This window comes from Melanaphis sacchari, unplaced genomic scaffold, assembly GCF_002803265.2.
Source record: "Melanaphis sacchari strain LSU unplaced genomic scaffold, SCAv2.0 Contig141_pilon_pilon, whole genome shotgun sequence".
Lineage (NCBI taxonomy): Eukaryota > Metazoa > Arthropoda > Insecta > Hemiptera > Aphididae > Melanaphis > Melanaphis sacchari.
Genome location: NW_020270600.1, coordinates 374829 through 388322, shown reverse-complemented (window position 1 = coordinate 388322; position 13494 = coordinate 374829). Strand labels below are relative to the sequence as shown.

Sequence of the window (13494 nt, the reverse complement as noted above, 5' to 3'; positions counted from 1 at the left end):
TTACTGCACAAATAACTACAAAAATAACTAGTTTGGCATTGCATTTTACTTGTTAAATTGGAAAGTTATTACAAAATAGAACCAACGTTTGAACTTTAATTTTTTAACAAGTTAATGCTCAGTTTTGTTTATTCTACTGAGCAATTGTCAATTAATTTATCCTTTCAAGTTTAAAGATGTACGTTATAACTAAAAATGGTCTATGGCATATAATATAAATAGAGGAACATCATGATAATTTATCATTTATCAATTAATATGATATTAATTAAGTTTTCTTTCCAATACATTTAATTTATACATAAATTTCATTGCTTCAATCGATTCAATATTGAAAAAAAGTCGATGATGAATTCTATATAATAATAATCATATTGATCGTATTTCACAATACGAAACATGAACATAACTTTTTATATTTTTAACATGTCTGAATCAGAGGTTTCAAGTTATTTTTTAAGTATGCGAGGTTTCAAGCAGGCTATTTTTAAATTTCACTAGGCTATATACAAATATATATATGTACGCATTATCCTGCTTTCAATTATTTCCATACATTTCATGGACCGAATCATCACATTAATGTAAATAGGCAGTAAAAATCAATTTAAAAAGTAAAATAAATAAATAATTAACAATCATAATAATTTACTATATATACTAATATTGATAAATGTCAATATAAAAATTAAAATGCTATTTAAGAAGATTTAATTTTGAGCATTATCTCAGCAGGGTGCAAGCCAATTAGCATATTATTTTAAAAGTAAAGGGTGCAACCGCACACCCAAATGATACTCCTGGTTTAAATTATATTTAGATGCAGTTTTGTTCATTTTATTTAACGTTGCATTTTTATCTTATTTCACTACAAGTGCTTTTTTTGTTGCTAATACTTGATAATTGTTTAGTACAACTACAGAAAATTTTTACTACCTAGGTACTAGGTAGGTATCTTATATTAAATTTTTAATTTAAAAATAATTGCATGATTAAATACAGTATTTATAAAATTAATAAATTTACTATAACTACACTTAATTGTAAATGTTATAACAATGTTTTATAATATTAAATAATATGCTTTTATTTTAATTTTAAAGCATGTTTCTCCTTTATTTTGATTGCTTTATAGGTTGAAAACTTGAATAAGAAGTGAAATAAGCTACAGTAAATTAACGGGTGTAGCTCTTTTGCATATTATTTACAGGTAGATTACATTAAATGTAAAAAAAATAATATACTGCTTTGCTAAAGCAAAAATATGTAGAGATTTTGTTATAATAAACCTATAAAACTAATTTGTATACTATGATGACTATGATGATTTCTTTTTAATAATATAACATTTTAGTGACACAAATATATTGTAGAAGAGACTAATTCTAAATTCTGATAGATGAAAAAATGGTTCTGTACTTTGTATGATCGTATATGAATCCCATGTAAATAAATATTAATTTTTGTATTATTTCGATGTTCCTAGTTCTGCAGTTACCACTGATGCAAGTAACACATAAATTTAAAAAAATTATAGTTATGTTAACTAGATATATTATAGTTCAAAAGTCAGTTATTAGAAGCATTAAGTTTACGGTACTAGTGTTTAGGCCAAGTCAATTATCTATTTAATGTTATCTATATATGAAGTGACAACCGGGACCCCAAAGTTATAACCTGTTTATGTGTATCGGTTATGCGTCATGTTTTGATTAATACAATATTAAAATCCAATTATTAATAATAAATTTCCTAGTAAAATTATTGATTTAATAATATATATTTCGTCCACAAAGGAACGCACGTATTCTATGCATCTTCACAGGATTCCCTGCCATTAAGACCAGTTCCTCTATGTGGCCACAGCGTGTTCTTTCATTGGATAGAGTACCTTCACCTAATTAGGTATTTTTTTAAATTATTAATAAATTATATTTCATAATTTGAATCACAAAATAAATAAGATAAATTACGTTCATTTTTTAAACACTAGTCTTACACTCAACACTATTACATTAGTTTATAAAGTTCACTTAACTTTTTATTATGTATTATTATGTACAATGTACATGTATAAATTTATAATATTCATATAATATAATGCATGAAATTTAATTTTTAATGTGTATTTACTACATTTATTACAACTATTTTAAAAGATAAAACTATAGTTTTTATCTATATTTATAAACTTAATAGACTGTAAACTGCAGTAGATCTAGACGCAACTAGAGGGGAGCAAAAGTGTGTTTAGCTCCCCCTGATTCAAGTTTAGCACCCTTATTTTTTTATGCCCAACTATTAATTATTACAGTTGTAGTGAAATACCATGGCTCTGTGAGGTATTAATAGTTTAAGCACCCCACATTTTAAAGGTCTAGTTGCGCCTATGTCTAGATGCTTTGTATTTCAATCATTTTCTATGAGATCCATACATCTAATCCTCACGAAATAAATTATGATAGCACAGGTATTTCATATAACATATTAAGTACCTACATATTGATTCTTCAATGCATTGAATATAGGTGTGCATAAAAAATAATAACTAATATATTGAACTATAAATTATAATAATATTATATTGTTTTTAAAAAATTAATATAAATATTTAATTTATGAATAGACAATTAAACCTATAAACACACATGCAATTAAAAATAAATTTATAATATAAATACCTACCTACTTAATATTATGGTCGATTTAGATACATGTAATAGGAAGAATTCAAGAATATGTAAGATTATTTAAGAATATAAAAATAATAGTTATATAATAAGGTTTTATTTATTTATAATTATAGGTATAAAAACTAATTAGAAATAAGAAAATCATTTTATATACATACCTGCCTGGTGCTTACTTAATATATTAATGATTAATGATTAATAATTATAAATTAAGAATTTAAACTACTAACATTTTTTAAGAATACGTAATACCGAATGGTGAATAAAGAAAATCACCAATAAACCGGTTATCGCCGGATGTCCGTATTATATTTATAATTACTAGAGTGCGGATTTATATGTATTAAAAATTCAAAAATATTTACATATATATGTATTTATTTTTATCCAAACATGCAATTAAAAATACAAGATATCTAAAAAAAATATTTTTATTCTTGAAAAAAAATTATAAAATAAGTACGAGTATATAGCTATATAGGTACGTAAATATAAATTATACAACACTACATTACATTATTATTTTATTAAAATTATGATTAGGAATACATTTAAATTAAGTACTTATTCATTTGAGTTAGGATCTTCTTCATCGTCAACAAAACAATTGACAATCACATATTATTTGTTTTTAGGTTGTCAAAATCAAAATTAAATCGACATTAATTAGGACGCAATATATTTTTATAGCGGCTAAAGGGACATTTCCACGTCGATGGAACTTATTGAAGCAAATTTAAAAGCTTTTAATTCAGTTTAATTAAATTCAAAAAAAGTTTGTGTATCGCTGCCGTTGTGAATGTTTGAAATAGCTTCAAGTGTCTTTAAACCTGGGTTTTTACTAAGTAATTGTTCAACTTTTTTTTTTTATTTTTATTCCGACCTCCCCAGGGGCTTCTTTCAATTTTTGACGGTTAAGTTAGGTGAATATTTAACAAAAATATGTAATATAAATAAATTATATAAAAATATGTAATTAAAATCAAATATGTAAAAATATGTAATATCAATCATAGCTTAAAATAATCAGATAGTCCTCTAACATATTTCTATAAAGGAATCATTCGAATATTATTATTCTCGACAATATGTAAATACATATACAAATTCACACCCTAATAATTCACTACCTATACATTTTTATTATAGTATCTATACTAGCGTCTTATTATATTCGTTATCGTTTATAATTTTGATATTGTCATTCATTTTTCCATTTGGTGACTATTTTAAACCAGGGAACGATAATAACTGTCTAAGGAAAATAATTTACAATTAATAAAGATACCAAAGTTTTTCAACTGTGATGGACACAATTTTTTTTTAATCTAATAAATATTAATTTCATAGAAAGCTCTAGTTATATATATGTGAAATTTTAAAGATAAAGAGTCTAACGGATTATTATTATTATTAATTAATAAGGATACATTTATTCATTTATTAGCATTTTTTGTAGGTGTATTGGTCATTTTTAGTCGTTATCAATAAACTATTTAGAGTGATTAAATAACGGTTTTGGATTTTGTTAAACATACTGAGTCAATTATAATAAGCAAAATTAAATCATCGAGTTCAATTAATTTAGTTGGTGATTGGGTGGATTTATTCGAAGATGAACTTAAAGGTATTGATGGAAAAGCTCTGAAAGATATAAAATCAATTGATTTTCAAGAAAAACGAAAATAGGCATAGTTTGTATATTACTGAAAATAAATCTGTAAGCGACAAGCGCTATGAAAAAGTAAAAACTTTGAAAAGAAAATCTAGAGAGCAAACTGAACAAAAAATTTAAAAATAACATTTTAGTAGGTATCGTGTTACGTGTTATTTATATAAATACCTACTATGAAAAAGGTAAAAATGACAATAATTAAAATAAAATATTTTAAACATGAATGTTTGTTTTATTTCTTCTCAATCGGTTAAATTTTAAATTATTTCATCTTAAAGATAAAAATGTTATTACTTTTAACTATAATTTGATATTATTATAGTTCTATAATAATATATTCTACACTTGACACTTACTTTACAACAAATATAGTTCCCAGGTTTTTCTTAATACCTATTCTCCGATCCCATTCAAATGAAAAATTTCAGCGTAGGTTTATCACTGTTATTATCAATCATTAAATATTAAATCACATGTGTATACTTAAAATTAATTTACAAATATTTATTTTAAATAATATGCTAAATTATTCAAATACCTATTAAAATGCAGTATGGGTAGGTACATTTTATATGTTGGTATACTTCTGTTGACTACCTGATTTTAGCTTTATTATTTTATGTACCTAATTCTCAAATTAAAGTAAATAGTAAATAGTAAAAATTAATTAAGTTTTTTACAATACTTGCCTGTCGTGTAGTAGATATTTTAGAATCTATTGTATATTACCGGCTACTGCAAGCATTAGTAGGTATAACCTATAGAACAATGCAATAACCATTTTCTTCCAAAGACGAGATAATCAAAATGAGATATTTTTTCCATTTTATTAATTTTAATGATTTATTATTATTTGGTTCTATAAATATTTTAATGTTTAGGTAAACATCAAATGAAAAAAAATTAAACTTAGAAGAACATATTTTAATATTGGAATTTTACCGCACTATCACAATGAATGCAATGTACCTACTACCTAGGTACTAGCCACTAGGTGCAAATTAATACGCATTGTGGTCGGTGTGAATATCTTAAATGTCGTATAATCGTAACAGATAAAATAATGTTTTATTGTTGCCAATTAATAAATTTTAACTCATCAAATCACAAATAACATAAGTAAACACTAAAATAATAAAATTACAAATGTATCACACTGGCCTATCCTGTATGGTGTAGCCCGTAATAAATTAAATCTCACTAGATTTAGATATTTACACTGTTTAAAACTGTTAAATGAATAGGTATTACATGTATTTTTAACATTTGTCATTGTAGTTTATACTAAACATAGAATAAATATCCTAAAATTATATATGTACAATTATAATGATTATTACAATGTAAATATATAAAGTTAAAAAAAAAATTCAACCAAGAAAAAAGTTTTCTATTTCTACCTCTTTTGGAATGGAGTTTTGAAAAAATCATTTCTTAATGGGCCTTTATGACTACATCAGAAAATGAAATTACTGACCAAATAGCATACTCATAGTTTTTGTGGTTCCAACCGGGCAAAGATGAAACAGTGAGTGAGTATATCTTTGTTTATCTAATGATAAATTTTGATCTTGAGAACGGTGGCATTGAGAATTTGAGCCACCTTGGCCACCCTATATTTATGCCATTTCCTCAATTATTTTAACATGACATAACCTCAGTTCAATGCATTGAAATTGGTTACTAAGGAAATCTGAATCTAGCAGTAAATTTTCTCCAACATGCTAATGGTTACAAATTTTAAAGGTAAAAAAGTTTGAGACAGTTATTCAAATTAGGTTTAATTAGATTTTTATTAACTCTATTTAATTACAAATTAAAAGAGAAATAGCTTAAGAATGTAACAAAACCATTTTAAATTAAAACCCATAATTTTAGTTCACATGATTAAATTTCAAAAAGTTATTTATGTATTTATAATTTGTTATTAACTAATACTTCAAATAATATAATATAATTAATGAGTTATAAAATTATATAATATAATACATTTTTTAAATAAAAAAAAAAATAAAAATTACTTATATCAAAGTAAAAACATTTTATATAACTTCTCATGATTAGGATCTTTAAAATGAGGAACAAAATTTATTTTAACTATTTCATCAATACCTTCACTTTTTGATGGTTCTTGAAATTTTGAACTGAAAAATAGTATACAAATGTATTTATAATAATAATAAATTAATACTATTATGATGTTTTTTTTTAACATAATATAAATCTTCTTGCCGATTAATAGATAAATAAGAAGATTAAAAACAGGGCTATGCAACATTTTATAAGTCAGGTTATTAAAAATAAAATAAGTGTACATAAAATTTAATAAAAAAAAAAGGTTTATAGGAATTTTTGGAAATTCAGTAACCCAATTTAGGAATACCTTATATGATTTAATATAACTGTATATTATGTAGTTATTCTTAAACAAATTTTGTAATCTATCATTAATATTCAACTGAAAATTTAAAATAAGTTTTACCAAATTGACAAAAAAAAGATAGACGAGTATCACTCTACTAGTCTACTATATATTAAATGTTGAGTGTATCACTTATAGGTATGTTCAATTTGAATTCAATAATTTATCATTGTAAATGAAAAAAGATTTTAAAAATTAATGGTCAGCCTAATATCACCAATTGATAATGTTTTTTTTTTTTTGATATAGCTATATTTTTGTTTTTATTTGGGTAATACCTTTTTTTTTAATTTTAACAACAAAATTTACAGTTATACAATTTAACACAATAAGTAGTAGTGATAAGGTGATTTATACATAACATGAAATATGATACAATATAGGAGGGCTTTCAATAGAGCTACATCCTTGGATTATTTGAAATTGAAAGGAATAATTTTAATAGAAGAGGTCTTTACACCACTTTCGTTTGAGTTTGCATATGGAATTGTTTAGGATGTGGTAGGAAGCAAGGCGACATAATATGTCGAGATTAGTATGGGAGCTATATTTTTTGTGAAGTTTATGTAAGTGATTTTTGTGACTTGGTTTACATAATTTATTTTCAGGTCAGAGTGTTAGGTTTTGTTACTAACATACCAGGGAGATTCTGTTATAGTGCATAGGCAGTGGCGTAGTGAGTGATATATTAACTGTGGGCAAATACATATTTTTAGATCCCTTCTACAATATTTAGTGTCAAAATATTTTAATTTGTCGATTGCATATTTTATTTCATTTAGAATGATGTGTTCAAGGGATAGAGAAGCAGGTAGAACGCTGTTTAATGATTGATTAAATTTAATTAAATGTGTTGGATTTGAATACTTCATAAAAATAATTTGTAAATGTGTTCAATTTTTTAATGCCAAAATGGCTAACTTATTATTAGGTTATTTTAATGATGGAATTTGTTCTTAATGTTTTAATATGTTTTTCATTTTAAGCCAGAAGGAGCCATTGATTAATTTAAGTTTAGTAATAACTAGTGTTTATTTCAGAGGGGAATACCCCCTCCCTGAAAAAATGTAAGACTTACTACGTCAACAAACAATAAAATTAAATAATTATTATGATAAAGGATTGAATATTATGTATAAATAACTTGTTTAACTGCCTTTTTTTTATGTCAGTTAGTCAATTAATGTGTATCGGCATGAATCTAACTTATCTTGTTGTACCTATTGTGCAATGGCCAATGAAATAATCGATTACTATGATTTATTATTATTATATATTGTGTGTAGGTCTAATGTTTAAAATGTAAGTACTATTGACCATGCAATTAATCATTAATTATGGTCACTTCTTATGTGAACAAAAAATAAAAAAATAATTTTGTATGCAATTTAGATTAATTTTTACTTCCCTTTATTATTTGCTCTTATTTTATTGTACACCTTGAAAATTTACAATACCTCCTTCATGGGAAAGAAAGTCTGAATAAGCACTGGTGATAATAAAGCAATTAAAATAGTTTATTTTTCTTATGATTTTATAGAAGGTTGATAAAGTTATTAAAAATTATTGCATTTATTATATTATTAGTATTTAATTATTATAATAATATATATTTATGCAGTATTGTAACAACTTATAAACACAAAATTTTCTTTCTATAAATACCGTAAAATAGTAAAAATAGATTCATAGTATAAATAAATAAAATGAATAAAAATGTCATTGGGTATAGTAAAATTCATAATAATAAATATTATTATTTTATACTATAAATTTTATAGTAAAAATTTTAAGTTCCACCAATAATATTTTAAATTATAACTAAATAATTAACATATTGCTATTTATTGTTTAAATAAGTATTATCGTCCAATGTCCATGAAAAAAAAAAATGTATATATTTTTTAGATTCTATGGTTCCAATATGAATTAACTACCTATGAAAAATTTCATATTAAATTTTCAAAACTTAAATACAAAAAGAAAAGTTTTCGTACATTTTTAATTATAAAACGGTCTAATTTTTTGAGATTTTGACAAATTTTGTAAAGTTCTATTTTATAATATATATATCAAAAATTGTTGTGCCTATATATTTTTAATATTTAATATTATAAGATAATCTTTTGTAGGTTTTTTAATCTACATAAAATTTTATCTAATTAACTATTAACATTATACATAATAATTCAAAACAAATCAATTATTTTAGACAAAAATTAATGTTCAATAAATATTTTATTCAAAATTTATATCTGTTATACCTAAACCTACAATAAATTATAGGAACTTTTATTTATACTTACAAGTAAAAATTAATTGCAGCATCTGATATTTTTTGGTGTTTTTTATCAGTCAATTCTCGAAACTAAAAAAAAAATATATATATATAATTTCAGATTATTTTTTTTACATATAAATACTTACATTTATAAACTTATTAAATAATTTATACAAAAAGATTTTTTACAATAGTTTGAATTTTACAATGATGAACAAAAATAAAGTTCTATAAACAATGAAATAAACTTAAGATATAATAGAGGAAATACTTTTTTTAAATATACATATAAATTTGGGCTCTAATTTGGTATGTGCTTTACAGGTTTTGCCCATTCTATTTTCAGACTGTCGAGGAATTTGTATACACAACTTTTATAACTTATTTTTATATTATCTAAACCAGCGTTTCCTAAACTGTGGTCCATGGACCCCTAGGGGTCTGCACATATTATATCAGAGAGGGTCTGCAAACGTAAACTGAAAATAGTATTATTATTGTTTTTAATTTTTATTTAGAGGATTCACAATCATTTTTACTATCTCTAAGGAATCTGGCAGAGAAAAAAATTGGGAAACGCTGATCTAACTAATTATATAGAAAATTAACTTCATGATATATTAATGTACAGATTTTAGATAATGTTTTAATTATTAAAAAGTAAAAAAGACTTTAATTTATACTTACTTTATTGTTATGTTTTCCATGATCTTTGGATACATTCATTAAAAATACTCGAATTGGTATTTTTAAACTTTTAGCTACATCAATGAAGCGTTTTCTTGATTCTATATCAGGATTTGTATTGTCAATCACTACACTACAATTACTATCTCTTAAGTATTTTTTAGCTTCAGAAACACATTTTTGCCACGAGCCTAGTGTATCTCTGTTAATTATTTTCATATGACCATGACAGAGTAAATTATTTAATGCAAAATAACTTTTCCCTGAACCAGGACAGCCAACCATTATGATCATCTAAAAATGACTTTAATTACTATAGTCTGTCACAAAATAAAGGTAATACATCTTGACAAAAACCAAATAATCATGTGCATCACTACACTATTCTGTGCCTAATAGCCTTATCACAAATAGCCTGGCATCTATTAGTAGCTAAATCTACATGCACAAAACAGTATCTTTTTTTTGTGAGACCAAACTATTTAAAAATATTAAAAATTGTATGATGAAGAGGTCTTACTTCTTTATTAGGAGAAATCAAAACTTTTGATGTTAAATCTGTACAGAGAATATTAGCCTTAATGTCATTTGGATTAAATTCTGGTAATGCATACAATTTTTCAGTAGGTTCTTTTAAAAAGAATTCTTCAGGTGTATAAAATTTGAGTCCAATATTCATGGCAAATAACCGATCGCAACATGAATGATCTTTTTTAATTAGTTTACCATCAAAACTAAAACGAGCAGATCGGCCTGCTGCATCACCACAAAAAAAACTTTTATCTATGTTAATTGGTACACCTCCATTGTACTAAAATAAAAATTAAATAATGTAATTTATTTAGTAATATAAAAAAATAATCTTACATCAGAAACCAAAATATTCCACATTCCTGGTGCAGGTTTTCTATTTATATCTTTTTCAGTAGCTATAAATACTTGAATAGGTACTTTGAGTACTTTGAGAATATTTGTAATTTTAATTTTAAATGTAAGAAAATTCGTTTTTGACTTCGAAATACCTCCTTGATTAGTAAATATCACTATTTTGTAACCGTCATCTGACAACTTGCTAATAGATGTAATAACTTCAGGGCTATAAATTTGCCAATCGTTCTCATCAACGGGGAAAACTTTACCAGACTTGGTAACAATAAGTGTTCCATCCAAATCAAATGCTGCTATCTTGAACAACAAATACAAAATAAAAATAAACATTTTTAATTAACAGTATTAATTAATTAAACATTTACTTTTTCTTTATGAACAATATTTGAACTATTATACAACATCATTGAATCATTTTTGTATTCCCATATAGAAGTAGAATCTGAGCGAGGTTTTTTATTATAAATTTCTTTATCTAAATAATTGGTGGTCCTTTTATTAGAGTCTACACCATAAGAAGGAGGTGTTACAAAATCTAAACGATAAGTATAATTGCTATTAAACAACAATGCCACTTTGTCTCCATGGTTTAAAAGTCTCTTTTCTCCTTTTATCATAGATTCATTATTAACAGCTGACTTGTTGCTACCTAATTGTTCGACCAATACTCGAGCCGTAGAATAGTCAGCTATAAATTTCACTAAAAAAATTTAAAAATTACTACATACCAGTATATAAATTAAAAAGTAAGTTTATACACAATATTATCCTATGTTTCAGTTTAATTTAAGGAACCAGATTTAAAAAAAAAAAATGTTATGGGTTAAAATAAAACTGTGGTTACAATAATTCTTTGTAAATATCATAATATTTTTAGTTAATTCTTAAACATGACCATCATACAATTGTTTAAAAAAAAACACTAATTATCAATTTATCTAGGTACCTATAATAAAATATAAATATAAATATTTTTAATGTTATAGGTATAGACATTAAAATCAAATCACTAAAAAGTACACAGTGACCCCTACCCCCTCAAAAAACAAAAAACTAAGCCAAAAAATGTTTACAAATTATAACATAATATTATAAATACATTAATCGCTTTGCTCAGTATCTAAAATAATAATAATTATAATAAATTATTGGATAGTAAATATGCAATTTATTGAAAGGTATATTGAATGTTTAACTATAAATAGGTATATACTATATATACTTAATCAACAATAAAAATTAAGTAAACTGTACTAGGTATCTTAAACCAGTCAAAATTTAAAAATATCAATTATTGGGTAGGTAATAAAAATACTATTTATTGAAAGGTATTCGAATAATTATTTCAGTATTTAAACATATGCATTGATCCATTAGTATATACTAGGTAGTTGGAGTACTTCTGAAATTAAAAATTTGTTAAATTTTATTGTTTATATAAAGATTTAACATAAAATAAAGATTATGACAAGTTATAATGGTTATATTTATGTGATAAAACATATTAGTAAGTAAAAAACAACTTATACTATAGATATAGAACAATCATATGGCACTTGTATGGATTTTTATACCTGTGAATTTTTTTTTGTAGATATTTTTTCCAACTATCACTAAAATCAATTTTAAAAAGAATTGATGTGAATACAATTATTTGGGTACTAGAAACCAATTCCATTGAAAAAATATAGACGCATATATTATTTAATTTTAATAGTGTTGAAACTATTTTCCTGCAAATCTAAACAAGAAACATACCTAGTTCACATTTTTTATAAGATATATCACAGTGACATTTAGATAATTGGGTGTACCTACATTGTTATAATTTTATCACCTCTGGAACATCAGATGGGATTAAAAACAAATAAACCCATGTTATTGTATAGGTAATAAAATACTTCACATATATACCTAATTTATATTGAAATGTATAGGTAGTATAGGTAATATCATAGAATTATTTTTAATTTACTTTGATTTTTTGACAATCTTTGATCGTCTATTCCAGTCTGTAGTGTTCTACCCAATATTAAAGGTTCATTGTCCAATAGTATAAATTTTAGTTCTGGATTTTCATCAGATACCAAAACACATAATGTAACATTGTCATTGGACTTCACTGACAATTCTGACATATTAAACTGAGCAAATATTAGGTATATCTAAAACTTAAAAGTGAGTCTATAGAAAAATCTTTAAAATCTGTACCTCAAATACTATGAACAAAAACTTAGTCAAATATATTTTAAAAATTCAAATTATTTAAAAATTGAACTTGAAAATTGATGCCAAACTGATAAGTGATAACTGACAGAAGGAAATTAATTGTGACATTATTTTGATAAAAAAATAACGAGATAACAAATAAATCTTACCAATCACGGTTAGTCGTTAGATCATAAATATAATATAATATTTTTTATATATCTGTGAATCAAGGTGGATATAATATATCCACCTTGCTGTGAATTAGGTATACCGTATACGGTATACCTAAATAATGTGACCATACTTTTTCGGGTTTTCCTCTCAGATCTCAGACGGGTAACAACTTATAGGACGCTTGTAAATTTGAATAAGAAATCGTCATTTTTTTAAAATTTTTTGTGTACATTTATAACAATATTTGTAGTAATATATCGATTTAAAACATCTATTTTAAATAAGTGAAGAATGTCTATTGATAATTAAAAATTAAGTGAATATAAAATCGTAAACATTATATTATACCAATTTCGTTGTTATCTGTTACGATAATTAAATAGGTACGTACCCTTATTTGATAGAATGTAAATTATTGTAATACAGATCGCCGTTTTTTCAAAATGGGATATTTTTATGTTCT

General features: G+C 24.2%; 1 protein-coding gene across 1 annotated transcript; it reads right to left on the bottom strand.

Moving 5' to 3' along the window:
- Positions 1–6394: 6394 nt before the first annotated feature.
- Positions 6395–12935, bottom strand: LOC112591696 (uncharacterized protein F21D5.5-like). The gene is made up of 7 exons (XM_025335593.1): positions 12622–12935; positions 11012–11346; positions 10626–10943; positions 10279–10569; positions 9759–10052; positions 9097–9158; positions 6395–6512 (listed from the first exon to the last, which is right to left on the bottom strand). Exons 1-7 carry the CDS (start codon positions 12782–12784, stop codon positions 6395–6397), a joined length of 1581 nt encoding a protein of 526 aa, XP_025191378.1. The 5' UTR covers positions 12785–12935.
- Between the last annotated feature and the right edge of the window lie 559 nt (positions 12936–13494).